The following is a 27,986-nucleotide window of genomic DNA, read 5'->3' as shown; positions in this document are numbered from 1 at the left end:
AGCAGCCGGGGGCTGCTGTGGGGAGGATCTTGCCACTGGCTGCCTCTGAGCCGCGCCCCCCAGGGTAAGGTGGGCCAGCCAGGCAGGGCCTGGCATCCTTGGGGCAGGCTGCTGCTGAGCAGTAGCACCTGGGGCAAGTTTGGGCTGGGGGCCCTGGCGGTGGGGGCTACCTGCCAGCCAGGTGAGGCCCTGCGGAAACCAGGCCCTGCCTGCAGACACGCCCCTCTCTGCCTCCCGGGCTGTTGGGAGGTGAGTGCCCCGGGTGAGGGGAACCACAGCCCAGCCCCGCCCACACACGTGGGGCCCGGGGCTGGGGCCAGCACTGGGCTACAAAAGGCCCCTGACGCCCGGGTCCCTCCTAGAGGCCGCCAGACACCTCCCGAGACCCACATGGGTGTTGCCAGGAGGAAGCTGGCCCCACTCTGGGGCCTGGCACTCGCCCTGGCCTGCACCTGGCACACAGGTAGGACTCGAGCCCCGGCCGCTCGCCCCCGGCTGGGTGGGCATCAGCAGCTCGGCCTCTGCCCTGGGCGCTGGGCAGGCTCTGCCTGTCTGCAGGCAGCTCCCAGGCTTTGAGCCCAGCCTGTGGCTCGGTCCCCACAAGCAGTTTCCAGCCCACGGGGCTGGGGGACCCTCAGGCGGCAGGGCCCTGAGGAGTGAGGCAGGAGCCCCCATTTTGGCCTGGCCAGAGGGGCTCTCAGCCCCTGGGCACCTGCCCTGGGACACCCCTGCACACACACACCCAGCTCTGCAGCCCACGCCCCCTGCCTGGGTCTCGGTGGGGGTCTCCAGGGTCTCTGCCTTGAATGGGAGGCGGGTGGTGTGGCCTCTGCTCCCAGCAGGCAGCTGGTCCCAAACCCAGGAGGGGATGCAGGGGTGGAGTGAAGCCCTGGGCTCCCGGCCGGCCCGGCTCAGCCTCCGGCCTCTGCTGAGCAGATTCAGGGCCAGGAAGACCACGTCCCTGTCTGCTTGGTGGGCTCTGAGCCGTGGCCCAACCGGAGCTGCAGGCAGGGTGCTGCCTGCGCCCCCTCTCCTTCGGAACCACTCCCCTCTCTGGCTGGAATTCTCCCCCAGGGGCTGCACCGAGCAGGGGCAGGTGGGGCAGGGGCGAATGAGGCGGGGCAGCCCATGGAGACCCTCAGGAACCTGGGGCTTGCAGGAGAGGGAGTTACTTGGTCCTGCTGGGGGCAGGAGCGTGGGGGACGGGGGGCCCAGCCTGGCCCGAGGACCCCAGAGAAAGGCAGAAGCACCGAGATGCTCAGGCTCCAGGTGGAGGCCCAAGACCCCTCTCAGGGTCCCCTGGGGGTGGCGGGTGCCCTGCGCAGGGCTGCATGGAGCCGGCGTCTGCAGACTCTTGTGGGGACCCTAGACACCTGCCTCCCAGCCCTGCCCTCCGCTCAGCCTTGGTCTGACACCACTGGTCCCTCCGCCGCCCCCCACAGCTGGCCCGCACGTCCCCACCCACAGGGGGTTCCCTCCAGAGCCCTGGCCACCTGGTGACAAGCTGTGACCCACCGTGGCTTTTACTAACCGATCCCTTGGGGACACGGGGTGTGAATGAACCAGTGGGAAGGAGGAAACGTCACTGGGAGGGCCCGGGCCATGACCTCAGACACCGGCCTGCGTGGACAGGGGTCCCCCAGCGTCCCGGCCACCCCCTCTCGCCCTGGGCCCTCTGTCCCTCCCCTGGGCCCGCGCTGTCTGGGCGCCTGAGACTCAGGCTGGCTCCTCGTCCTGCAGGCCATGCCCAGGACAGCTCTTCCCAGCACAGCCATGAGCACCACGCTGACCTCACTCCCGCGCTCTGGGGACCTGGTGGTGAGTCTCGGTGTCCAGTCCCTGCCCTGCCCGGCATGGCACGGGGTCCCCAGGGCGCTGGTCTTGGGGCGGCCCCCCAGCCGGCCACCACTGAGCAGTCAGAGCTCGGAGGGGTGGGAGGACGCTCCACACTCGGTGCCCCGTTGGTCCCAGCGCCTGCGCTCTGCGGCCCCGCTGGCTCCAGCGCCCACAGCCGAGGAGGCTCAGGCCGGCCCTGAGGGAGCTGCAGGGAGGGGAGACGGGCTGGCCGCACCCCAAGTCCCCACCAGCCCAGCGAGCGCACACGGGTGCCGTGGTGCTGGCTGCTGCCTTCCTCTCTCGCTGTTTGACTCTGCATGTCTCGGTGACACGCATGTTCCGGGACCGGCGCCCGGCAGCGTCGGGCGGGCTGGGCGCGGGGCCAAGGGTCGAACCCGTATTCCCCAAACTGGGCCAAGCAGGGAGCGCCCCGAGCCTCATCTCAGCTCCCAGGAGCCTGTCTTGGGCCGCTGATGTTGACTCAGGCGTTTATTTTCCTTCCGGAGACGGAGTCTCTCTGTCACCCATGCTGGTGCTCAGTGGCACACTCACTGCTCACTGCAGCCTGGAACTCCCAGACGGGAGAGATCCTGCCTCGGCCTCCCCTAGCCGGGACTATGACTCCCGGCTAATTTTTGTATTTTTTTTTTTTTTTTAGAAATGGGGTCTTGCTGTGTTGATCACGCAGGTCTCAGGCGATCCTCCCACCTTGGCTGGGACTATGACTCCCGGCTAATTTTTGTATTTTTTTTTTTTAGAAATGGGGTCTTGCTGTGTTGGTCAGGCAGGTCTCAGGCGATCCTCCCGCCTCGGCCTCCCACAGTGCCGAGATCGTGGGCGTGAGCCACCAAGCCCGCCTGACTCCCCTGTTTTGACTCTGGGCCCCGTGGGGCGGGAGTGTGTGTGAGCTGCAGCCCCCGGGGCTCTGTCCAGGCAGCAATTAGGGTCGTAGAGGCCGGGTGGCCCCCACGGAAGCTGCACATGACGGTCAGACAGGGAGCCCCGGGCACGTGGCCTGGGCCGACTCGGATGTCCCCCCACCCCACGAAGCCAGGCGTGGACCCAGCAGCCCTGTTTCCGCAGGTGACCCGCCCCTCGGGGCGACGACCTCCCTGCCCCCGAGGGCCGTCCCTGTGGTCCGAGGTGAGTGAACCGGCGCCAGAGGGAGGGTGTGGCTTGCTGAGGCCCCTCCCGCCGTCCCACGGAGCCGGTGCCCGGAAAGGGGGTCGGGCTTCCCCGGGAGGTGGAGGGGCATGGCGGGGGCTTGAGGAAGGGTCCGCAGGCTTCCTAAGCGCAGGCAGGACGCCAAGACACCCGGCCCGGGACGGTGGGCGGGACGTGTGGGGCGCGGGGCGGGCGGGACGTGTGGGGCACGGGGCGGGCGGGACGTGTGGGGCGCGGGGCCAGCGGCGTTGCCTGAGCCTGGCGCCCCCTCCCCGCAGCCCGGAACCCGGCGCACAATGGCCGGGTCTGCAGCGCCTGGGGCGACTTCCACTACAAGACCTTCGACGGCGCCGTCTTCCGCTTCCCCGGCCTCTGCAACTACGTGTTCTCCGCGCACTGCGGCGCCGCCTACGAGGACTTCAACGTCCAGCTGCGCCGCGGCGGCCGGGAGCCCAACGCCAACACCCTGGGCAGGGTCACCATGAAGCTGGACGGGCTGGTGGTCGAGCTGACCAAGGGCTCCGTCCTGGTCGACGGCCGCCCGTGAGTCGGGGCTGCGCCAGGCGGTGGCGCCGGGCGGGGCTGGCGACTGGGCGGTGCTGGGGTTCGGGGTGGCAGCGCAGTGGGGGGGTTGGGGGGCCCAAGAGAGGGTGGGGGGCTCCCCTCAGCCCTGGCTCTCGTTCTGCCCCTGCCTCGCCTGCCCTCTGTGACATGGGGCTCTGGGGCCCCGTCCCCGCCCCGGGGTCATGGCGAGCGTGTCACAGGTCAGACTTGTGGGGACCCTCCCCGCTGGGGCCCCTGTCCTGGCTGTGCCCTTGACAGCTCCGCCTGCCTCTCTCTGTAGGGTCCAGCTGCCCTTCAGCCACTCCGGGGTCCTTGTCCAGCGCGGTGGCAGCCACGTGAGGGTGGTGGCCAGGCTGGGCCTGGACTTCACGTGGAACCAGGACGACAGCCTTCTGGTGAGGGGGGGATGGAGTTGGGGGAACAGAGGGTGGGGACAGGGGATGGGGTTGGTGTGGACAGGGGCACAGAGGGTGGGGATGGGGGATGGGGTTGGTGTGGACAGGGGGACAGAGGGTGGGGACAAGGGATGGGGTTGGGGGTATGGAGGACAGAGGGTGGGGACCAGGGACAGAGGGTGGGGACAGGGGATGGGGCCGGGGGTACAGGGGGACATAGGGTGGGATGGGGGCGGAGCCTCCTGGTGAGGCTGGGGGCCGAGCCCTTCGTCCAGCCCTCCGGCGGCTGCAGAGGCAGCAGGTGCTCTGCAGAGGGGGGAGGGGGAGCCAGGCCCCACCCACACAGCAGGCACCAGCAGGAGCCCTGGGGTCTTGCCCCCCATGGAGGCCCGGTGGCATCGCCTGCAGGAGGGGCCTGCCCTGCTCAGGCTCACTCTCAGCTCAGTCTGGGAGGGGCCCAGGGCCTGCGCGCGCACCCCCACCTGTGAGCTGGGCGTCCCGCACATCTGGGCACCCCTGGCGGGGTCGGCGTCTGAGCCCCCTCCCGTTCCAGCTGGAGCTGGATACCAAGTACGCCAACCAGACCTGCGGGCTGTGTGGGGACTTCAACGGCAGGCCGGCAGTCGGCGAGTTCCTGTCCCACAGTAAGGACCTTGGCGCCAGCACCGGCTGTCTGCACTGCTCCCGCAAGGGCTCAGGTCCCAGAGTCCCAGGCTGTGCGCACACGCGGTCTCATTCTGTGCACACGCGTGCATATACACAGACACACATGCACACGCACAGACACACACGCACACACATGCACACAGACACATGCACACACACAGACACACATGCACACAGACGCAACACGTATGCACACATGTGCATAGACACACATGCACACACATGCAATCCCGGCACAGCACAGGCCCCAGGGGTGCGGGAGGAGCAAACCACCTGAGCAAACCCCTTGCTCTCAGCGAGGCTGCTCTGGGCAGGGGCCCCTGGCTGCACACCCTCGCCTGGAGCTACAGACCTGCCACCTTCTTGGTCCTGGAGTCCGTCTGCCACCAAGCAGTGGCCTTGCAAACGTGACCTGCCCCAGCCGGCGTCTGTCCCTGGCCCGGCTCCCCTGTGCCCCCTCGCAGGGCAGCGTCTCCGAGGGCGGGTGGGGGGGGGAGGAGTACTGGGGCTCACTCTCTGGGCCCCGAGCTGCGTTTCAGCCCAGCAGCCAGGTGGCTCCGGGTCCCAGGTCAGTTGACCCCTCAGGCCACCTCCCCTCGGCCCTGGACTCCCCTGCGCGGGCCCCTCGTGTCCCCCGGCGGCGGGGACGGGGACTCGTGGGCAGAGCCGGCTCCATGCTTTTCCGCAGACGCCAAGCTGACCCCCCTGGAGTTCGGGAACCTGCAGAAGCTGGACGGCCCCACGGAGCAGTGCCCGGACCCCGCGCCTGCGCCTGCGCCCGCGGAGAACTGCTCGGCGGACTTCGGCTTCGTAAGGCTTGGGGCGGACGGGCCGCGAGGGGGGGAGGGGCTGAGACCCGGGGACGCCGCGGACGTGGGACTCAGCCGGCCCGGCCTCTGCCCCAGGACATCTGCCAGGAGCTGCTGGGCGGCCGGCTGCTCGCGGGCTGCGCGGCCCTGGTGGACGCCGGCAGCTACGTGGACGCCTGCCGCCAGGACCTCTGCCTCTGCGCTCGCGCCGACCCGCTCAGCTGCGCGTGCGACACGCTGGCCGAGTTCTCGCGGCAGTGTGCGCACGCCGGGGGGCTGCCCCAGGATTGGCGGGGCCCCGACCTCTGCCGTGAGTGCCCGCCCCGGCCCCTGCCCGCCCCGTGCTGCCCGCCCCGTCCTGCCGAGGCCGGGGGTGACGCGGCCCCGTCTTCCTGCCGCCCCCGCAGCCCAGACGTGCCCGGACAACATGCAGTACCACGAGTGCCGCTCGCCCTGCGCTGACACCTGTTCCAACCTGGAGCACTCCCGCACCTGCGAGGAGCACTGCGCCGCCGGCTGCTTCTGCCCCGAGGGTGAGGCGCGTCCCCGGCCCGGCAGGGAAACTCACGGGTGCCCCCGTGGCTGCCCTGCCACGGCCCAGCCCCTCCACACGCCACGGCGTGGACACGGCGCCGGCACCTGTCACGCGTCTGCTCCCCGCAGGGACGGTCCTGGACGACATCGGGCAGGGCGGCTGCATCCCCGCGTCCCAGTGCGCGTGCACCTATAACGGGGCCGCCTTCGCTCCGGGCGCCGTCTACACCACGGACTGCACCAACTGGTAGGTCGGGGCCTCCCTCCCGGCCCCCGGGTCACACCTGGGCCAGTGCCCAGCGTCCCCACTCACGGGGGCCTCTGGCTGCTCGCAGCACCTGCTTCGGAGGCCGCTGGAGCTGCAGGGAGATTCCGTGTCCCGGCACCTGCTCTGTGCTGGGCGGCGCCCACGTCTCCACGTTTGACGAGAGGCAGTTCACGGTGCACGGGGACTGCAGCTACGTGCTGGTCAAGGTACGGCCGGGGCTGCCAGGGGGTGAGATGCCCCACTGGGAACGGAGTCGGCCGGGGGTCTGCCTGCCCTGCGGCTGCCCTACCATGGGGGACCCTGTGGGTCCGCGGGGCTGAGACCACGAGGAAACGCCCCAGCTGCCCAGTGTGGGTCCCCGAGGGTCCCTGAGGCTGCTGGTTGGAGCCCCTGGCACTGGGGGACCCACGGCCGGCGCGCACCTGACCACGCTGCAGCCGGGATTTCGGTGAACGGCTGTTAGAGCAATTCCAAGCTCACAAACTGGGGAGGAAGCAAGAGAATCCCACGGCCGTCCGTGCCCAGCACAGGGGTTCCCTGCTGTTATCGACCCACCCGTGCACGGGGCATTGTCACTGGCGGTGAGCCTGCACCATGTCACCCGGAGCCTATGGCTGACACCTGGGCTCGCTCTGCGTGTTGCGTGTCCCGTGGGTTTGCACGGACGCACAGTGTCTGGTCACACAGAACCGAGCCCCTCCCCACATGGTCACTGGGTTGGCACCACGCAGGGCCACCTTCTCAGATGTGTCACTCAGTGTGTGCCTGGGTGTCCCCACAGGGGTCCTGAGAGACCTCCCTCTGGGGGTTACGAGGACAAAGCCCCCAGGTGGTGGCGGGATGGGGGAGCCAGGGACCGGGAGGGACAGCGGGTGGGCGGGCGGAGCGTGAGGACCCTGTCGTCCCGCAGCCCTGCGACGGCGGTTCCTTCGCGGTGCTGGCCGAGCTGCGCAGGTGCGGGCTGACCGACAGCGAGACCTGCCTGAGGAGCGTGACGCTGAGCCTGGGCGGGGCGCACACGGTGGGTGTGGCCGGCGGGGCGGGAGGCGGGGCGGGGGAAGCCCGGGGTGGGAGGAGCCAGGGGGCGGGGGTGTCCCTCAGGGCCAGCCGCCTCTGGGTGTGCAGTGGAGGCCTGGCCCCCCGCTAGCCCTGTCCTCCCCACCCCAGGTGGTCGTGGTGATGGCCAGCGGGGAGGTGTTCGTGAACCAGATCTACACGCAGCTGCCGGTCTCTGCAGGTGAGGCCCCTCCCCCCCTGCTGCCCGGCCCCGCCCCCGCCCCCAGCCCCGCCCCCGCCGCCCCGCAAAACCGTCACCTGTCTGTCCACAGCCAACGTCACCGTCTTCAGACCCTCCACCTTCTTCATCATCGTGCAGACCGGCCTGGGGCTGCAGCTGGAGGTGCAGCTGGTGCCCACCATGCAGGTGTTCGTGCGGCTGGCGCCCACGCTCCGCGGACTGACCTGCGGTAAGAGCTGCCGCCTCCTGGGGTCCCTGAGCCACCGGCGCCCAGCCAGACGTGGGGCCTCACCGCTTCCCGCCCCCAGGCCTCTGCGGGAACTTCAACCAGAACCAGGCGGACGACTTCACGGCCCTCAGCGGCGTGGTGGAGGGGACCGCCGCCGCCTTCGCCAACACCTGGAAGACCCAGGCCGCCTGCCCCAACGTCAGGAACAGCTTCGAGGACCCCTGCTCCCTGAGCGTGGAGAACGGTGCGTGTGCCGTGCGGGGGCGGGGGGGACACCGGGGGACACCCCCCTGCTCTCCACGGAGCATCGTGAACTTGGGCCCAGCTCAAGGGTGAAAGGAAAGGCATGAGGCTGTTTAACTCACCTTTGACCCTGCGCTGTGGCCCCAGCCGGGCACTGGTGTGGGGTGGACTCCGACTAGGCTGGACCCGGCCTCCTCCCCTCCTGCCGGTGGCCCAGGACGCAGGGGTCTGTGCGCCCTCACGGTGCTGGAAGGGCCTTGCTTTTCCGCCCAAGGCTACAGCCACTAGCGCCCCTGGCAGGCGGCTGCGGTGGGGGCTGAGTGGGGTGGGGGCTGAGTGGGGGGCCACGCCCCCGTGGCAGGGTTTGCCCGACATCCGCCTGCCTGGTGGAGCCGACGCCCAGTCCCCAGGCCGGCGCGGAGCCTGTTGAGGAGCCCGCTGACGGCCGTTCCTCCTCCGCAGAGAAGTACGCTCAGCACTGGTGCTCGCGGCTGACGGACCCCCAAGGCCCCTTCGCCGGGTGCCATGCCGCCGTGGGCCCTGGCGCCTACTACTCGGTAAGGCCCGCCCGCTCCTCCGAGGAGCTGCGGACGCTGCCCTGAGGGGGGATGGGGACGGCGCTGGGGCTGGGACGGAGCCCGAACCTGTCTCCGCTGCCCGCGCACCCGCCCTCCGCACGCTCGCCAAGCCCTGCGCCAGGCCCAGGGCTGCGCCCCGTGGTGGGCAGTTGGCCAGGCCCGGAGCTGAGCTGTTCTGAGGGCAAGGCCGGGCCACGGATCAGGGCCACTGGCCGCAGTGCGGGGCGCCCACTGCGCGGGACTACGCCCTGACGCCCGCGCCCCGCCCCCAGAACTGCATGTTCGACACGTGCAACTGCGAGAGGAGCGAGGACTGCCTGTGCGCCGCCCTGTCCTCCTACGTGCGCGCCTGCGCCGCCAAGGGCGTGCTGCTCCGCGGCTGGAGGGACGGCGTCTGCGGTGAGTGGCCTGCGCCGGGCTCAGGTGCTGTGGGGCCCAGGGGAGGGGAAGGGAGGAGGCCTGGACGGCCAGCGGGTAGCCCGCAGCGCCCTGAGTGCGCCGTCCTGCCGCCGCAGCCAAGCCCACGACCACCTGCCCCGAGTCCATGGTCTACCGCGACGACATCAGCACCTGCCAGCCCACCTGCCGCGCCCTGAGCGAGGGGGACGTCACCTGCCACGTCCCCTTCGTGCCCGTGGACGGCTGTACCTGCCCCGAGGGCACCTTCCTGGATGACGCGGGCAAGTGTGTGGGGGCCACCAGCTGTCCCTGCTACCACGGGGGCTTCGTGGTCCTCAGCGGGGAGTCGGTGCACGACGGTGGGGCCCTCTGGTAAGTGCCTGGCAGGGTGGGGGCGAGGCGTGGGGGTCCCCAGAGGTGCGGCCGCAGCGCCCGCCCTGACCGCCCTGTCCTCGCAGCACCTGCACGCAGGGGGCGCTGAGCTGCATCGGGGGCCCCGCCCCCACGCCAGGTGAGTCGGGGGACGCTGCCTCAGCCTCGGTGTCCTTGAGAAGCCTGACAAATGGCTTCAGGGTTACCCCACCCCAGTGCACGGGGCGGGGGTGCCAGTGGTTTCTGTGTGTCAGGCTTGCGGACCGAGGGGGTGGGGGCGCCCCCCACGCACACAGCACAGACATGCCCTCTCTGCACGTGTGGTCCAGCACTGGGGCAGCCCGCGCTCCTTGGAGCCAGCTTGGCGGGGGTGGCGGGTCCCCTGACGGCCCCCTCCCCGCAGCGTGCGCCGAGCCCATGGCCTACGTCGACTGCCGCAACGCTACGCCTGGGGCCGACGGGGCCGGCTGCCAGAAGAGCTGCCACACGCTGGACATGGCCTGCGTAAGCCCCACCACCCCCTAACACCCCCGACAGCCCCGGAGTCCCCAATGACCCCCAGCTAAAGGCCCCTGTGGAGACCCTCAGCCCCGCTCGCGGTACTCCCAGGGTGGGGCAGGTCCAGAAGGCGCAGGTCCCTCCAGAGCGGTGGGCGGAGCTGTCCCTGGGATGGCCCCGCCCATCACCGCGAGCATCTGCCGCCCACAGTACAGCCCCCAGTGCGTGCCCGGCTGCGTGTGCCCAGACGGGCTGGTGGCGGACGGCGAGGGCGGCTGCGTCGCGGAGGAAGACTGCCCCTGCGTGCACAACGAGGCCAGCTACCGCGCCGGCCAGACCATCCGCGTGGGCTGCAACACCTGGTAGGCTCGGCCGCGCGCCATGGGGGTGTCTGGGCCATGCGCCCCGGAGGCCCGTCCTGGGCAGACACTCGGCACAGACTCGGGCTGGGCGCCCACAGCCCCGGCCAGGGAGACCCGGCGGCCTCCGTGGTGCCAGGTCCTCCTGGCGGCCACACCCCACCAGAGGGGAACCCCTGGGAAACCCGCGCACTCCCCACCCTCGTCCCACGGAGCCTCCGGCCTGACCCCCGCTGCCCCCCCAGCACCTGCGACCGGCGGCGGTGGCAGTGCACGGACGAGCCCTGCCTGGCCACCTGCACCGTGTACGGGGACGGCCACTACCTCACGTTCGACGGACAGCGCTACAGCTTCAACGGCGACTGCGAGTACACGCTGGTGCAGGTGCGCCTGCGCCTCCCCGCCTCCCGCCGTCCTCACGGTGGCCCGCGCGGCCCCCACAGGCGACTCCCTGGGGTGCACACAGGTTGGCCCCGCCTGTCCGGGAGGGTGGGCGAGGGCCTGGCTTCTGACGGCCTCTGCCCCCCAGGACCACTGCGGCGGGAGTGGCGGCGCCCAGGAGGCCTTCCGCGTGGTCACCGAGAACGTCCCCTGCGGCACGACGGGCACCACCTGCTCCAAGGCCATCAAGCTCTTCCTGGGGGTGAGTGTGGGCCAGGGGAGGGGCGCCCAGAGCAGGGCCGGGGCCCTGCCCAGCCCTGAGCCTGAGCCGCCCCTTGCCTCGCAGAGCTACGAGCTGAAGCTGAGCGCCGGGAAGGTGGAGGTGATCGGGGAGGGCGCCGGGCCGGAGGCGCCGTACTCCATCCGCCAGATGGGCGTCTTCCTGGTGGTGGACACCAACGTGGGGCTCGTGCTGCTCTGGGACCGGAAGACCAGCATCTCCGTGCAGCTCAGCCCCGAGTTCAAGGTGAGGCGACGGGGGGCTGTGGGCAGGGAGACAGAGAAACAGAGATAGACAAAGACAGAGACAGAGAAACAGAGATAGACAGAGACAGAGAAACAAAGACAAAGAGACAAAGACAGAGACAGAGAGACAGGGAAACAGATAGACAAATACAGAGACAAAGGGATAGAGACAGACAAAGACAGAGACAATGATAGAGAAACAGGGACAGGGAGACAGAGACAGAGACAATGACAGTGACAGAGAAACAGAGACAATGACAGAGATAGACAGTGACAGAGAGACAGAGACAATGACAGAGATAGACAGACAGAGACACAGAGACAGAGACAGAATTCTCTCTGAAGGCTCTGGGGGGCCCTCGCTCGCCTCTCCCACTCCCGGGGCTCCAGGCGTCACCCCAGTCCCTGCCCCCCGTGTGCCTGTGTCCACACCTCCCCCCGTTTACCAGGCACCAGCCATATTTAGCCACCGCACTGAGCACGGCCTTGTCCCGCCTCGGTTCCGCTGCACAGACCCTGTTCCCACCAGGCCCCCGCAGGCCCCGGGTCAGGCCCGAGCCACCTTCGGGCCCCATTATGCCCACCGCGCGGGGCGGCTCCCTTTTCTCCAGGACAGGCTGTGGGGGGGCCTGCAGCGAGACGGGACTCGCTCCCAGGCCTCCCGGAGGGCAGAGCGAGGACGCCGCGTGGCGGGAGCCCGGGCGTGGCGCGGCGGGGGTGGGGTGGAAGGGTGCCCGCCGCGCTGAGCCCACCTGTCTCGCTCTGCGCCCGCAGGGCAGGGTCTGTGGCCTGTGCGGGAACTTCGACGACAACGCCGTCAACGACTTCACCACGCGGAGCCAGTCCCTGGCGGGGAACGCCCTGGAGTTCGGGAACAGCTGGAAGTTCTCCCCGAGCTGCCCGGACGCGCTGGCGCCCAAGGACCCCTGCGCCGCCAACCCGCACCGCAAGTCCTGGGCGCAGAAGCAGTGCAGCATCATCAACGGCCCCACCTTCGCCGCCTGCCACGCCCACGTACGCCACCGCGCGGGGCGGGGCTTCTCCGGGCCGAGGGGGTGCTCAGCAGGGGGAAGGGGGCGTGGGCAGTCGGGCCTCCCAGGCTGGCGTGGCCACGCCGGGTGGGGCCCCGGGTTGGAGTGGGGGCCGCGGGGACCGTCACCTCTCACGACCGCCCAGGCCACGCGTCTGCTGCCCCCGGGCTCCGGCATGGCCCCAACCCCAGGAGCCACGGGGAGTGGGGTCCCCGGAGGCTGACGCCCCGTCTCCCCCAGGTGGAGCCGGCCAAGTACTACGAGGCCTGCGTGAGCGACGCGTGCGCCTGCGACTCGGGGGGCGACTGCGAGTGCTTCTGCACGGCCGTGGCCGCCTACGCCCAGGCCTGCCGGGACGCCGGGCTCTGCGTGTCATGGAGGACCCCGGACGTCTGCCGTGAGTGGGGCTCTGTCCGTGGTGCTGAAGGGGGCTGCGGGGCGGGGGCAGGAAAGGCCGAGGTGCCCAGGGAGAAAATGCAGAGGAGAGGTGGTAGAACATTCTGGAAGGAGGTCACAGAGTCAGGGGAGCAGGGCTCGGCCGGAGAGAGCTGCTCTGGCTGGAGACCCCGGAGAGGCCGGGGGCGCGGGGGGATGCGCCCGCCTGGGCCCGCTGAGCCGCCTCCCTCCGCAGCGCTCTTCTGCGACTACTACAACCCCGAGGGCCTGTGCGAGTGGCACTACCAGCCCTGCGGCGCCCCCTGCATGCGCACCTGCCGGAACCCCCGCGGAGACTGCGCGCACGACGTCCGCGGCCTCGAAGGTGGGCTGCTCGGCCTGGGAGGGCCGGCCTGGGTCCTTGCCATGGGGCTGCCGGTCTGTCCCGGCGGGACTCGGACACTTGGGTCTCTCTGGCTGCAGGCTGCTACCCCAAGTGCCCTGCGGAGGCGCCCCTCTTTGACGAGGACGAGATGCGGTGTGTGGCCAGGTGCCCGGCCCCGCCCCAGCCACCACCCTGCCACGTCCACGGGGAGTCGTACCAGCCCGGAGAGCCGGTGCCCTCGGACAAGAACTGCTACTCCTGGTGCGCGGCCCGGCTGGAGGGATGTGGGGGGATTCAGGCCCCCAGCCTGGGTATTGGGGGGTGTCCACAGCCTGGGTATTGGGGGGTGTCCACAGCCTGGGTATTGGGGGGCATTGGAGATGTCCACAGCCTGGATTTTAGGGGGTGCTGGGGGGTGTCCACAGCATGGACATTTGGGGGTTCTGGGGGTGCCCACAGCCTGGGCATTTGGGGGTTCTGGGGGTGTCCACAGCCTGGGTATTTGGGGGTGCTGGGGCTGTCCATAGCCTGGGTATTTGGGAGTCCTGGGGCTGTCCACAGCCTGGGTATTTGGGGGTGATGGGGATGTCCAGAGCCAGGGTTTTAGGGGGTGTTGGGGGTGTCCACAGCCTGGTTTTCAGGGTCAAGGGGCTACACGACCAGGGACCCCCTATTACTGGGGTCAACGCTGTGGGCAGATGTCTGTGACCTGAATTTTGCAGGGGCCGGGACCCCCCATCCTGAGGCCCAGGGCGTCTGAGCAGAGGGCAGTGACTGGTGGGGGGGCTGTAGGGCACCTGTAGGGCCAGGTGACAGGTGGGGTGGTGGGAAGCTGAGCCCAGACAGGCCCCAGAGACTGCATGGGGCGTACGCCCAGCCGTCAGGTGGGGTCACTCCGCCTGGTGGGTCACTGCTCAGAGGAAGTGGGAGGGGGCGAGTGGGGCCGGTGTCCACCAGCCTGGCGTGGGGTGCGGCCGGGACCCCTGTGGACCCCTGTGGGAGCGGGTCCCGCCCTGTGGGGTGGACTGCCCAGGGGCAGCCCGGCCCCACACCCAGCTGCCTCCCTCTTCCCCCCCTCCTCCCCCAGCGTGTGCGGCACGGGTGGTGTGGGGTGCTCCTACAACGCCAGCGGTGAGTGCGGCTGCAGCCTCCTGGGGGGCGGGGGCTGGGGGGTCTCCGCCCGAGGCCCAGCTCTGACCCGCCGGCCGCTCTGCCCCACAGCCTGCGTCTGCACCTACGGCGGGCAGCGCTTCCGCCCCGGCGACGTCATCTACCACACAGCGGACGGCACCGGCGGCTGCATCTCCGCCCGCTGCGGCGCCAACGGCACCATCGAGAGGAGGGTCTACAGCTGCGGCTCCAGCAGCCCCCCGCCCCCCACCACCTTCGCCTTCTCCACGCCGCCCCGAGGTGAGAGCGCCGCGCCGCCCTGGGGGCTGCCCCTCCACCCGCGGACGGGCACGGCTTCTCACTGGGCACTGGGTTTGTGCCCGGCTCTGGGCAGCCCCTGAAGGTCGGGAAGGGCCGGGCAGTGGGGCGCTGGGCACAGGGACGGCCACCAGCCCCCCAGAGTGGGAAGGCAGCAGCAGGAGCTCAGCCCCAGGCGGCCCTTGGAGGGCGGCAGGAAGCTCTCACCGTCCACCGCCCCCACGTCCTCACCCACGTCTGGGGGCCACGTCTGGGGTGTCTGGGGGACAGTCTTGGGGGCCACGTCTGGGGGACAGTCCTGGGGGCACGTCTGGGGGACAGTCTTGGGGGCCACGTCTGGGGGACAGTCCTGGGGGCCGTGTCTGGGGGACAGTCTTGGGGGCCACGTCTGGGGGCCAGTCTTGGGGGCCATGTCTGGGGGACAGTCTTGGGTCCCTGAGCTCCTCTGAGAAGGACGCACCAGCTCTCGTGGGCACAGACGTGCGGGCTCTGCTCAGGGCATGGTCTGGGGACTTGGCTTCCCTTAAACAAGTCGACTTACCTGTTTGCCAAACCTGCCCGGGGCCAGGCAGGTGCAGGGCAGCTGTCCTGGTGGAGACGGGCGGGAGGCTGCCCGGGGCCACTGACAGGGGTGGCAGGGTGGGACGGGGCAGGGCCAGGTGCAGCCGCCGAGCACGGGCCCCTGACGTCCAGCCCGGCACCATCTCTTCTGCCCACAGCCGTGAGCTCAACGCCGACCCTGGGCACCAGCCCCAGCCCCGCCCCAAGCACGGCGCACACCGGCCCCCTGAGCAGTGTGCAGTCCACAGCTGCGAGCACCGCACCCAGGACGGCGCCTTCCTCCGCCTCGGCGTCCCCGAGTGTGTCCAGCACGGTGGCGACCCAGACCTCCGGCTCCCCTTTCCCTGGCAGCACAACCGGCCCGGCCACACCCTCCACTGCTGCCACGACACCAGCCACAGTCAGCGCCACACCTGCCCCACGCACCAGCACGCCCGGGACAACAGGCGTCCTGAGCCCCAGCCTGACGCCAGGGCCCGCGGCCTCCGCAACGCCCTGGGTGTCACCCGTGGCCCCCGGGACCACGGGTGGGCCGCCCTCCCCCCAGCCCAGCCAGGGCTGCCTTCGGGAGGTCTGCAGCTGGACCCGGTGGATCGATAGCAGCTACCCTGGGCCCGGAAGGAACAGCGGAGACTTTGACACTTTCCAGAATCTGAGAGAAAAAGGGTACAGATTCTGCGACAGGCCCAGGCGCGTGGAGTGCAGGGCGCAGAGCTTCCCCTCCACGCCCCTGGCGGAGCTCGGCCAGGTCGTGACCTGCAATGCCAAGGAGGGGCTGGTGTGCCGGAACAGGGACCAGCTGCCGCCCATCTGCTACAACTACGAGATCCGCATCGAGTGCTGCCGGCTGCAGGACGTGTGCAGCCGGGGGACCACGGCCACCGCACAGCCCACGCCGCCCGACACCACCACCACGGACACCCAGACCACGGGGACAGCGGCAGCCCCCTCGACCCCCACAGAGCCCACCGTGGTGAGTTCCGCCACGGCGCCCACGCCGGCCAGGACCAGGCCCAGCACGCACGCCGTCACTGCGCCCCGGACCACGGGCTGCCAGCCCACGTGCACGTGGACCAAGTGGATCGACGTGGACTACCCGGCCCCCGGGCCCCATGGCGGCGACGTGGAAACCTACGACCACATCATCAGCAGAGGCGAGACCCTCTGCCGGCGGCACGGGGACATCGCCAAGCTCGAGTGCCGCGCGGAGAACCACCCTGGCGTGAGCCTCGACAGCCTGGGCCAGGTGGTGCGGTGCAGCCGTGACGTGGGCCTGGTGTGCAGGAACCGCGACCAGGAGGGAGCCCGCAAGCTGTGCCTCAACTACCAGGTGCGCGTGCTGTGCTGCCGCACCCCCGACGGCTGCTCCCCGCCCACCGCCCCAGTCACGGTCCTCAGCACCCCGAGTGAGAGCGCCACCAGCCCGACTCAGGGCACCTCGTCTGGGCAGAAAACCAGCACCACCTCTGTGGAGACAGTCAGCACAGCCTCCTCGCCACAAACCAGCACCACCTCTGGTCCTGCAGTGAGTACAGCCTCTCGGCATAAATTGAAAACGACCCTGGGTCCTATAACCAGCACAACCTCAGGTCCTTCATCTGGCACAACCTCTGGTCCTACAACCAGTGCCACGTCTGGTCCTACAGCCAGCACAACCTCTGGTCCTGTAACTACTCACAGCCCTATTACGATTACTAAGACAACCTCTGCTCCTTCATCCAAAACAACACATGGTCTGATAGCCAGCACCACCTCTCAGCATAAATTGAAAACGACCTTGGGTCCTGTAACCAGCACAACCTCAGGTCCTTCATCTGGCACAACCTCTGGTCCTACAACCAGTGCCACCTCTGGTCCTACAGCCAGCACAACCTCTGGTCCTGTAACTACTCACAGCCCTATTCCGATTACTAGGACAACCTCTGCTCCTTCATCCAAAACAACACATGGTCCGATAGCCAGCACCACCTCTCAGCATAAATTGAAAACGACCTTGGGTCCTGTAACCAGCACAACCTCTGCTCCCATACCCAGTGCCACCTCTGGTCCTACAAACAGCACAACCTCATGTCGTACAACCAGGGCAACCTCTGGTCCTACAACCAGCACAACTTCACGTCATACAACCAGGGCAACCTCTGGTCCTACAACCAGCACAACTTCACGTCATACAACCAGGGCAACCTCTGGTCCTACAACCAGCACAACTTCACATCATACAACCAGGGCAACCTCTGGTCTGACAGCCAGCACAACCTCAGGTCCTATGACCAGGGCAACCTCTGGTCCTACAGCAAGCACAACCTCGGGTCATGCCACCAGGGCAACCTCTGGTCCTATAACTACTCATAGCCCTATTCCGATTACTAGGACAACCTCTGCTCCTTCATCTAAAACAACACATGGTCCAATAGCCAGCACCACCTCTCAGCATAAATTGAAAACGACCCTGGGTCCTATAACCAGCACAACCTCAGGTCCTTCATCTGGCACAACCTCTGGTCCTACAGCCAGCACAACCTCAGGTCCTACAACCAGGGCAATCTCTGGTCCTATGACTACTCACAGCCCTATTCCGATTACTAGGACAACCTCTGCTCCTTCATCCAAAACAACACATGGTCCTATAGCCAGTACCACCTCTCAGCATAAATTGAAAACAACCTTGGGTCCTATAACCAGCACAACCTCTGCTCCCATACCCAGTGCCACCTCTGGTCCTACAACCAGCACAACCTCACGTCATACAACCAGTGCCACCTCTGGTCCTACAACCAGCACAACCTCACGTCATACAACCAGGGCAACCTCTGGTCTGACAGCCAGCACAACCTCAGGTCCTATGACCAGGGCAACCTCTGGTCCTACAGCAAGCACAGCCTCGGGTCATGCAACCAGGGCAACCTCTGGTCCTATAACTACTCATAGCCCTATTCCGATTACTAGCACAACCTCTGCTCCTTCATCCAAAACAACACATGGTCCAATAGCCAGCACCACCTCTCAGCATAAATTGAAAACAACCTTAGGTCCTATAACCAGTGCAACCTCAGGTCCTTCATCTGGCACAACCTCTGGTCCCATAACCAGGGCAACCTCTGGTCCTACAGCCAGTACAACCTCTGGTCCTATAACCAGGGCAACCTCTGTTCCTACAGCCAGCACCACCTCTTGGCATAAATTAAAAACAACCTTGGGTCCTATAACCAGCACAACCTCAGGTCCTTCATCTGGTACAACCTCTGGTCCTATAACCAGTGCCACCTCTGGTCCTACAGCCAGCACAACCTCTGGTCCTATAACCAGTGCCACCTCTGGTCCTACAGCCAGCACAACCTCTGGTCCTATAACCAGTGCCACCTCTGGTCCTACAGCCAGCACAACCTCTGGTCCTATAACCAGTGCCACCTCTGGTCCTACAGCCAGCACAACCTCTGGTCCTATAACCAGTGCCACCTCTGGTCCTACAGCCAGCACAACCTCAGGTCATGCAACCAGGGCAACCTCTGGTCCTATAACTACTCATAGCCCTATTCCGAGTACCAGCACGACCTCTGCTCCTTCATCCAAAATAACACATGGTCCAATAGCCAGCACCACCTCTCGGCATGAATTGAAAACGACCTTAGGTCCTATAACCAGTGCAACCTCAGGTCCTTCATCCGGCACAACCTCTGGCCCCACAACCAGTGCAACCTCAGGTCCTTCATCCGGCACAACCTCTGGCCCCACAACCAGTGCAACCTCAGGTCCTTCATCCGGCACAACCTCTGGCCTCATAACCAGTGCAACCTCAGGTCCTTCATCCGGCACAACCTCTGGTCCCACAACCAGGGCAACCTCAGGTCCTTCATCCGGCACAACCTCTGGCCCCACAACCAGGGCAACCTCGGGTCCTTCATCCGGCACAACCTCTGGTCCCACAACCAGGGCAACCTCGGGTCCTTCATCCGGCACAACCTCTGGTCCCACAACCAGGGCAACCTCGGGTCCTTCATCCGGCACAACCTCTGGTCCCACAACCAGGGCAACCTCGGGTCCTTCATCCGGCACAACCTCTGGCCCCACAACCAGTGCAACCTCGGGTCCTTCATCCGGCACAACCTCTGGCCCCACAACCAGGGCAACCTCAGGTCCTTCATCCGGCACAACCTCTGGTCCCACAACCAGGGCAACCTCGAGTCCTTCATCCGGCACAACCTCTGGTCCCACAACCAGGGCAACCTCGGGTCCTTCATCCGGCACAACCTCTGGTCCCACAACCAGGGCAACCTCGGGTCCTTCATCCGGCACAACCTCTGGCCCCACAACCAGTGCAACCTCAGGTCCTTCATCCGGCACAACCTCTGGCCCCACAACCAGGGCAACCTCAGGTCCTTCATCCGGCACAACCTCTGGTCCCACAACCAGGGCAACCTCGAGTCCTTCATCCGGCACAACCTCTGGTCCCACAACCAGGGCAACCTCGGGTCCTTCATCCGGCACAACCTCTGGTCCCACAACCAGGGCAACCTCGGGTCCTTCATCCGGCACAACCTCTGGTCCCACAACCAGGGCAACCTCGGGTCCTTCATCCGGCACAACCTCTGGTCCCACAACCAGGGCAACCTCGGGTCCTTCATCCGGCACAACCTCTGGTCCTATAACTACTCATAGCCCTATTCCGATTACTAGGACAACTTCTCCTTCATCCAAAACAACACATGGGCTGACAGCCAGCACCACCTCTCGGCTTAAATTGAAAACTACCTTGGGTCCTGTAACCAGCACAACCTCGGGCCCCATAACTACTCCCAGTCCTGTCCCCACCACCAGCACAACCTCTGTTCCTGTGACTAGCGCAGCCCACGTCCCTACTCCTGGGACAACCCTCCTCCCACCCAAGACCACGGGCTGCCGGCCCACGTGCACGTGGACCAAGTGGATCGACGTGGACTACCCGGCCGCCGGGCCCCACGGCGGCGACGTGGAAACCTACGACCACATCATCAGCAGAGGCGAGACCCTCTGCCGGGGGCACGGGGACATCGCCAAGCTCGAGTGCCGCGCAGAGAACCACCCCGGCGTGAGCCTCGACAGGCTGGGCCAGGTGGTGCGGTGCAGCCGCGACGTGGGCCTGGTGTGCAGGAACCGCGACCAGGAGGGAGCCCGCAAGCTGTGCCTCAACTACCAGGTGCGCGTGCTGTGCTGCCGCACCCCCGACGGCTGCCCCAATAGCCCTGCGACCACCCACACGGCTCCCCCTGCCAAGACGTCACCTCCAGTCCTGTCCAGCTCCACCGTGTCTAGCTCTTCCGTGTCCAGCTCTGCCGTGTCCAGCTCTCCCGTGTCCAGCCCTGCTGTGTCCAGCTCCGTGGCGCCCTCCGCCCCAACCTGCTTCTGCAGCATAGGCGACCGGCTGTATCCCTTAGGTATGTGCACCTCCCTGCAGGGCTGGATCAAGCGTGCCCCGGCCACGGCTTTGTGGACAGCCACCGAGTTGTGAAGTCTCTGCCCCTTTGTGGCACAGGCTGACAGTCCATGCTGTGTGGCCGCAACCCTTCTTTTGAGTTATTTTCCCATTCCCATGTGGGTGGAGACGGCCCCTCGCCCTGGGACCACGGGCTTGCGAGGGGTGGCGCCTTCTCCGAGCTCACGCCGTGGCATCCCTCCCTCCCACAGGGTCCATCATCTACCGCCAGACAGACCTCGCGGGCCACTGCTATTACGCCCTGTGCGGCCAGGACTGCCAGGTGGTCAGAGGGGTGGACAGTGCCTGTCCCTCCAGCACGCCGCACCCTTCCCCGGTGACGTCCCCTTCGACCGCCAGCTCTCGGCCCGTCCCTACACAGGGATGCCCACACGCGGTTCCCCCGAGAAAGGTAACGTCCACCTTCCTGCCCCTCCGGACACTTGGGGGCTCCTGTGGGACGTCGAGTATCTTTGCAACTTGGGCCTCCACCCCAAGGTCTCGTGAAGGCCCCTGGCCCCGTCTGATGCGGGCCCTGCTCCTGCCTGGGGGGTCTGGTCCCAGGGATTCCAGAAGGGCCCGGCGTGGGGGGGTCTGGTCCCAGGGCTTGCAGAAGGGCTAGGCGTGGGGGGGTCTGGTCCCAGGGCTTCCAGAAGGGCCCGGTGTATGGGGGGGTCTGGTCCCAGGGCTTGCAGAAGGGCCCGGCGTGGGGGGGTCTGGTCCCAGGGCTTGCAGAAGGGCTAGGCATGGGGGGGTCTCGTCCCAGGGCTTCCAGAAGGGCCCGGCGTGGGGGGGTCTGGTCCCAGGGCTTGCAGAAGGGCTAGGCATGGGGGGGTCTGGTCCCAGGGCTTGCAGAAGGGCTAGGCATGGGGGGGTCTGGTCCCAGGGCTTGCAGAAGGGCTAGGCATGGGGGGGGTCTGGTCTGGTCCCAGGGCTTCCAGAAGGGCCTGGCATGGGGGGGTCTGGTCCCAGGGCTTGCAGAAGGGCCTGGCATGGGGAGGGTCTGGTCCCAGGGCTTGCAGAAGGGCCCGGCGTGGGGGCCGGGGCTGCAGCTGCAGGCTGGGCACTGAGCAGGGGTGCCGCGTCCTGGCTGGGCCACCAGGGAGGGCCACAGAAACCCCCAGCCAGCTCTGGGTTGGAGGTCAGCGGGGACGGGGGGGGGGGGACGTGGGGGGATGGGCAGGAGACTGGGGCTCTAATGGGGTCTTGGCAGCACAGCCACAGTCCCTCGCCCTCGTCCCCACGAGGGGACCCCCAAGGCTGGGGAGGGCTCAGCCCCTGCGGCTTCCTGTGCTTCCGCAGAAAGGGGAGATCTGGGCGATGCCCAACTGCTCCCAGGCCACCTGCGAGGGCCACGACGTCATCTCCCTGCGCCCGCGCCAGTGCCCCAGGGCGGAGGAGCCCAGCTGCGCCAACGGCTACCCAGCACTGAAGGTGGCCGACGAGGACGGCTGCTGCCCGCACTACCAGTGCCAGTGTGAGCCCCCCACCAGGGCGCGGCGGGGTCTGGGGCGGCGTTGGGTGGACGCCGGGCAGGACTTCCGGCATCGAGGCAGGGGCAGGCGGGGTCGGGGTGGCAGGCAGGACCCCACGGCGCCCAGGGGAACCCCTGCCGGAGCCCCCAAGCTGTGAGCCCTGCCAGGCGGGAGAAGGGGTGGGGCCTCCCTCGAGCACCCACCCGGCAGAGGGGTGTGTTTGGGTGAAGTGGGGGGGGTCCCCGCGCCCCGGGGCTCCCGTAAGGCCGCCTTGCCGCCTGGCAGGTGTGTGCAGCGGCTGGGGAGACCCCCACTACATCACCTTCGACGGCACCTACTACACGTTCCTGGACAACTGCACGTATGTGCTGGTGCAGCAGATCACGCCCGTGTACGGCCACTTCCGCGTGCTCATCGACAACTACTTCTGCGGCGCGGAGGACGGGCTCTCCTGCCCCAAGTCCATCATCGTCGAGTACGGGCAGGACCGCGTGGTGCTGACGCGCAAGCCCGTCGGCGGGGCGATGACCAATGAGGTGGGGCCCCCCTCCCCCGTGTGGGGCCAGTGGGTGGGGCGGGGGCGTGGCCTCCCCGGGGTCCCTGAGTGGCACTGACGGCGCCCGCCCCTCTCTCCCCGACGCCCCGCCGCTGTGTCCAGATCATCTTCGACGGCGAGGTGGTGAGCCCCGGCTTCCGGAAGAACGGCATCGTGGTGTCCCGGGTGGGCATAAAGATGTACGTGACCATCCCCGCGATCGGCGTCCAGGTCATGTTCAGCGGCCTCATCTTCTCGGTGGAGGTGCCGTTCAGCAAGTTCGCCAACAACACGGAGGGGCAGTGCGGTGAGGCCCCAGGCTGTCCCCCCTGGGCGGTGCCATGTGCGGGTGTGGCCTGGAACACTGTTCTCGGCTGTGCTGTCAGGGTGGGCTTCCTGGAGGCGGAGGAGGGCCAACCCCAGGGCACAGCACACTCGGCTCCCGTGAGAGGAAGCCGCGGCCTGGGGAGCGTGGTCATGGTCAGGCAGCGGTGGAGCCTGAGGGGCCCAGGTCCCCAGCCAGGGCCACTGGTGGCTGTGGCGGCTACTCAGTGGCACCTGCTGAGCTCCAAGAACATGCCGGCAGCGTGGGCCACACGCCTGCGCTCACACCTGCCAGGCTGTCAGTGCTGGTGGAGGGTGGGGCGATCCCCACAGCCCACGGAAAGGTGACCCTGAGCCACCAGGGCCGTGGCCCCTGGTGTGGGGACGTGGGACCCCCGTGGGGGCTGGGCGGGCTCTGCGGTCCACGGCCTGACTCTCGCCCCGTCTGGCCAGGCACCTGCACCAACGACCAGAAGGACGACTGCCGCCTGCCCGGGGGTGCCGTGGCCACCTCCTGCTCCAAGATGTCCGGCCTCTGGAACGTGACCGTACCGGGCCAGCCGTCCTGCCACGGGCCCCGCCACGCACCCACCACCGTGGCGCCCACCACCGTGGGACCCTCGTCCCAGCCAGCCACGTGCCCGCCATCCCCGCTGTGCCAGCTGATTTTGAGCAGGTGAGACCCGGGGTGGGGGTGGCCCCGCCGACCCACCCGTCCAAGGGCTGGTGGGATGCAGCAGGTCTTCACGGGCTCCCTGCCCGTGCCCTGGGGCGCCTGACGGGGGCGCAGTCTCTGAGCCTTGCCCTGTCGGTGGGGGTGCCGGTCACTGTGCTGGCAGCACAGGTGTGCGGGGCCAGGGGGCCCTGGGGCAGGGTTTGCAGAAAAACATGGGGGCCGCTGGCCCCGCCCCACTGCGCTCATGGGCCCCGAAAACGCTCCTGGAGAGCCCCAGAGACCGCCGCCCTGGTACCCCCCATGGGGGCGTCATGCAGGCTGCCATCCAGAAGCCGAGTAGGGGCTGCGCCCACCACCGCGCCCTCCCCTCCCGCAGCGCCTTCGAGCCGTGCCACGCCGTGATCGCCCCGTGGCCGTTCTACGAGGGCTGCGTCTTCGACCAGTGCCACGTGCAGGACGCGGAGGTGGTGTGCTCGGGCCTGGAGCTGTACGCGGCGCTGTGCGCGGCCTCCGGCGTGTGCGTGGACTGGAGGGGCCGCACCAACCACACGTGCTGTGAGTGCCCTCAGGTCGTGCCAGCCGTGAGGGGGCAGGCATGCCGGGCAGACGGTGGGCTTCCTGGAGGGGGAGGAGGGTCGACCCGGAGAGAAACTCGGGGCGCCCACGGACTTGGGTGCGGGGGAGCGTGGTCGGGTCAGGCAGCGGCAAAGCCCGAGTGGGCGCCGGTGCTCCCAGGGCCCAGCCGCTCCCCGCGCTCAGACGTGGCCCCCTGTCCCCGCAGCGCTCGCCTGCCCGGCCGGCATGGAATACCAGCCCTGCGGCCCCACCGCCCCCACCTACTGCTACGGGAACGACAGCGCCAGCGCCGCGTACGTGCCCGCCCCTCCCCCACCCGGCTCCCCCGCCCCCGGGCAGGGGCTCGGCCAACCCTCCGCTCGCTCCCCACAGGGTCCTGCGGAACGCGGGGGCCATCACGGAGGGCTGCTTCTGTCCCCACGACATGACGCTCTTCAGCGCCAGCACCCAGGCCTGCGTGCCCGCGGGCTGCCCCCGTACGTAGACCGGGCGTGGGCCGCGCGGGCATGGCAGACCCCGGGGCCTGTCCCCGTCCCCACGTGTCCTGCCCAGCGCTGACCTTGGTCCCTCTCCCCGCAGGGTGCCTGGGGCCCCGCGGAGAGCCCATGGAGGTGAGCGCAGGCCCAGAACCCGCCAGTGCGGGGCGGGGGCGGGGCCTCCTCGTGGTGTGGGGGAAGGGCGAAGCGCGACTTGGGGGGGGAGGGGCTTCGGTCCGCCAGGGGCTGGTGCGTGGGGCTGACCCTGAGGCTTGCCCTGCCTGTCCCTGCCCCGGACCCTCTGCCCTCTGAGGCCCGGGAGACCCCGGGTCGGGACTCACGGGTCCTCTGCCTGCAGCCGGGTGAAACCATCAGCGTCGGCTGCCAGGAGTGCACCTGCGAGGGGGCCACCTGGACTGTGAGCTGCCGGAAGAAGTCCTGCCCGCCGTCCCCCGCCTGCCCCCTTCCCGGGCTCGTGCCTGTGCCCTTGGCCCCTGCGGCCGGCCAGTGCTGCCCTGGGTACAGCTGCGGTAAGGCGCCTGCCGGGCGGGGACACCTGTTGCCCCACCCCTGCCGGCCGCGCTGGCCCGGCCCCTCCGGCTGCGCAGCCTGCCCTGGCCGCACGGCACCGCCAGAGGGCGTCCCTGGCCGGGCCGCGTGGGGGCCCATCCCGCCAAAGCCTTGTGGGGTGTCCCTGGAGCCCGATGTGGGGGAGGGGCCCTCCGCCCCGGCTGGCCCCCCCCAGAGACCCCCCAAGCCCTGGGGCCAGGCTGGGTGCAGCAGGGCGCAGACTCCCGACACCCCCACTCCCTCCCTCCCCACAGTATGCAACTCCAGCCACTGCCCAAGGCCCGTGGAGTGTCCCCCGGGCTCCCGCCGCGTCCTGACCCACCAGGAGGGAGCCTGCTGCCCCACCCAGAACTGCAGTGAGTGTCCCCGTCTGGGCACCTGGCTTCGCCGGGCGCGGCAGGCATGGGACCCGCCTGGGAGTTTTCGGGGCTTAACCAGGCAAGCCGCAGCTCACCCACCGCGGGTCTGCGGCCGCGGCAGCGCCCTTAGCAGGGAGGGGCCTGGAACTGCGGGCCCGAGCGTCAGGCGCGGGCAGGGGGTGGTGGGGTCTCTGCCTGGCCGGCTGCAGCCTGTTTGTCTCCCCCGGGCAGGCTGGACGGTTTGCAGCGTCAACGGGACTCTGTACCAGGTGAGAGCCAGCTGGGCACAGACCCCAGGGCACGGGGACGGAGCTTCCTGCCCGCCCTGGTCTCCTGCCAGCCCCTCGGAGCAGACTCAGGGCGGGCGGGGCACCTCCTCCCTCTGGGGCCCGGGACTGCGTCTGCGAGTGCAGCCTGCACAGCGTGGCTGAGGCCCGAGGCCAGCCCCGCACACCTGGAGGGGTGCATACCTGTGTGCCAGCGCCAGCATGGGCCTCCACGCCCTCAGCATCCACGGTGCCAGCCAGCCCGGACCCCACGTCTCCATTCGGAATGCGCCAAGGCCCCCAGCTGGGCCCTACAGTGTGTCATCTTGCTGGGGCTGCAGCGTAGGGCCCCTGGGCTGTGGTCTTTGGGCCAGGAGTTTCCGCCAGGGACCGCCCAGGGGAGTGGGGGCGGGGCCGGGAGGCGCCCTCCCCCAGCCGCGCTTACTACCGCCCATCCCCCCTGGCTCTCCCTAGCCCGGCGCAGTGGTCTCCTCCAACCTGTGCGAGACCTGCAGGTGTGAGGTGGCCGGCGGCCCCCAGGCAGACACACCTGTGGTCACCTGCGAGACCCAGATCTGTGACACCCACTGCCCCACGGTGAGCACTGTGCAGGCCTGCCCTTGCCCGCCCCCCCCACCCCCCGCAGCCAGCCAGGGCTCAGGCCACACGTCCCCCCCTCCCTCAGGGCTTCAAGTACCAGGCGCAGAGCGGGCAGTGCTGTGGTGCCTGCGTGCAGGTGGCCTGCGTCACCAACTCCAGCGGCAGCCCCGCCCACCTCTTCTACGTGAGTAGCGGCTGCCACGTGGCTGGGCGGTGTCGGGGCACAGCCTGGCTCGGGAGCCCTGGGCGGAAGATGCACCACCGGGCTGGGGCGGACGGAGGGACGGACAGAGGGTGGTGCCGGGGTGGGGGGGGACTCACGGACCCGGCTCCCTCGCAGCCTGGGGAGACCTGGTCAGACCCTAGGAACCGCTGCGTGACCCACGAGTGTGAGAGGAGCCAGGACGGGCTCGTGGTGGTGACCACACGGAAGGCGTGTCCCCCGCTCAGCTGTGCTCTGGTGAGTTCTGGGCCCGGGGGCGGGGGGTGTCCCCGACAGGGACGTCACGTCCTGCGTGGGGGCTGCCGCTCCCCCCTGAGCCGGCCCGGCTCCCGGCCTGTCCCCGCTGGGCTGCCGCGTCCTCCCCGCACTGACCGGCCCTTTCCGGCACAGGACCAGGCCCAGCTGGGCGAGGACGGCTGCTGCCTCGTCTGCCCCCCACCCCAGCCCAGTAAGTGCACGTGTCTGCCGGGGGCGGGGACGGGGCGGTGTGGGATCTGCCCAGGGAGGTCCGGGGAGCGGCCTAACCCCTGCCCCGCGGATTCCGTCCCCAGAGTCGACCTGCGGCGTGTTCCACAAGCAGCAGCTCATCCGGCAGCGGGACTGCAGCTCCGCGGAGCCCGTGCGCCTGGCCTACTGCCAGGGCGACTGCGGGGACACCGGCTCCATGTGCGTGAGCCCCGCCTGGCAGCTCCTGGCAGCGTCCCGGGAAAGCGTGGTTGCCCAGGGCGCGGCGAGCCCCGGGGCTGGGGGCGGGGCAGAGAGGGGCCTGCGGTGTGAGCACAGGGACGGGTCTGAGCCCCGGGGCCGGGATTTCGGGGCTCCCCCCTCGGTCACTCGCTGTAGCCGCTCCTGCGTCTGCCTCGGAGGGAGTCCTCGCACCTTCGCCCGCGAGAGTCCGGGTCACACGCTGGCCTCCGGCAGAGGGGGCGGGGACAAGGCCGTGGAGCATGCGTGGTGCCTGGCGCGCGGCGCAGGCTCCCGGTGCTGAGCGGGCCCCGCCCACAGGTACTCGCTGGAGGCCAACGCGCTGCAGCACAGCTGCAGGTGCTGCCAGGAGCTGCGCACCTCGCGGAGGAACGTGACGCTGCACTGCCCCGACGGCTCCCGCCGGGCCTTCAGCTACGTCATGGTGGAGGAGTGTGGCTGCGTGGGCCAGCGCTGCGCCTCGCCGGGGGACACCAGCCACGAGGGGGAGCCGGAGCCCGAGTGGAGCGAGGAGGAGCACAGCAGCCAGGAGACGGGCGGCCGGAGCCGGCGAGCAGGGGCCCAGGGCCCCCCAGCCCACTGACCTGTGGCCCAGAGAACATCCTCCGCGTCCTCGGGTCTTGGCTCCCAAGGCCAGAGGAACTGGGGCCCTTGTCCGGTGAGGAGCCGGGAACACAGCCACCCCGGCACTCGCCGGGCAGCCCCTGCGGCCTGCGGACACCTGCTCAGGCAAAGCCCGGGGCCGATGGGGGCTCCTCTGCCACGGGTCCAGCCTGCCAGTTCGGGGCTTAAGCACCACGTGAGGGTCTCACGAATGACTGTCAGTGATGTGGCTACCAGGAGGTAGAGCCCCACGCTACCTCAGCCCCAGGTCTGTGTTCCCTCCCCAGGAAGTGGCCAAACTGTTTCATAAAT

General features: G+C 68.7%; 1 protein-coding gene across 1 annotated transcript; it reads left to right on the top strand.

The window, feature by feature from the left end:
* The first annotated feature begins 390 nt into the window (after positions 1 to 390).
* MUC5AC (mucin 5AC, oligomeric mucus/gel-forming) lies at positions 391 to 27,986 on the top strand. The gene is given in 53 exon segments (XM_076001349.1): positions 391 to 463; positions 1,741 to 1,818; positions 2,920 to 2,979; positions 3,279 to 3,543; positions 3,845 to 3,959; positions 4,513 to 4,603; positions 5,314 to 5,435; positions 5,531 to 5,744; positions 5,842 to 5,967; positions 6,098 to 6,215; positions 6,304 to 6,442; positions 7,147 to 7,257; positions 7,404 to 7,473; positions 7,565 to 7,702; positions 7,782 to 7,946; positions 8,408 to 8,502; positions 8,796 to 8,922; positions 9,039 to 9,294; positions 9,381 to 9,433; positions 9,698 to 9,798; positions 10,003 to 10,154; positions 10,397 to 10,535; positions 10,681 to 10,794; positions 10,879 to 11,058; positions 11,832 to 12,071; positions 12,329 to 12,485; positions 12,720 to 12,848; positions 12,947 to 13,109; positions 13,936 to 13,979; positions 14,070 to 14,258; positions 14,996 to 16,362; positions 16,872 to 17,146; positions 18,116 to 18,322; positions 18,467 to 19,474; positions 19,605 to 20,248; positions 20,499 to 20,698; positions 21,589 to 21,763; positions 22,047 to 22,297; positions 22,420 to 22,603; positions 23,074 to 23,296; positions 23,673 to 23,851; positions 24,078 to 24,165; positions 24,245 to 24,348; positions 24,452 to 24,483; positions 24,707 to 24,878; positions 25,173 to 25,274; positions 25,509 to 25,546; positions 26,018 to 26,140; positions 26,229 to 26,327; positions 26,484 to 26,603; positions 26,757 to 26,826; positions 26,918 to 27,032; positions 27,372 to 27,986. Coding segments are annotated over 53 exon segments (10,083 nt in total). The 3' UTR covers positions 27,655 to 27,986.

The sequence above is a fragment of the Microcebus murinus genome, chromosome 4 (genome assembly GCF_040939455.1).
Source record: "Microcebus murinus isolate Inina chromosome 4, M.murinus_Inina_mat1.0, whole genome shotgun sequence".
Lineage (NCBI taxonomy): Eukaryota > Metazoa > Chordata > Mammalia > Primates > Cheirogaleidae > Microcebus > Microcebus murinus.
Note: the sequence above shows the minus strand (reverse complement) of the source record. Positions and strands in the feature narration are given on the sequence as shown.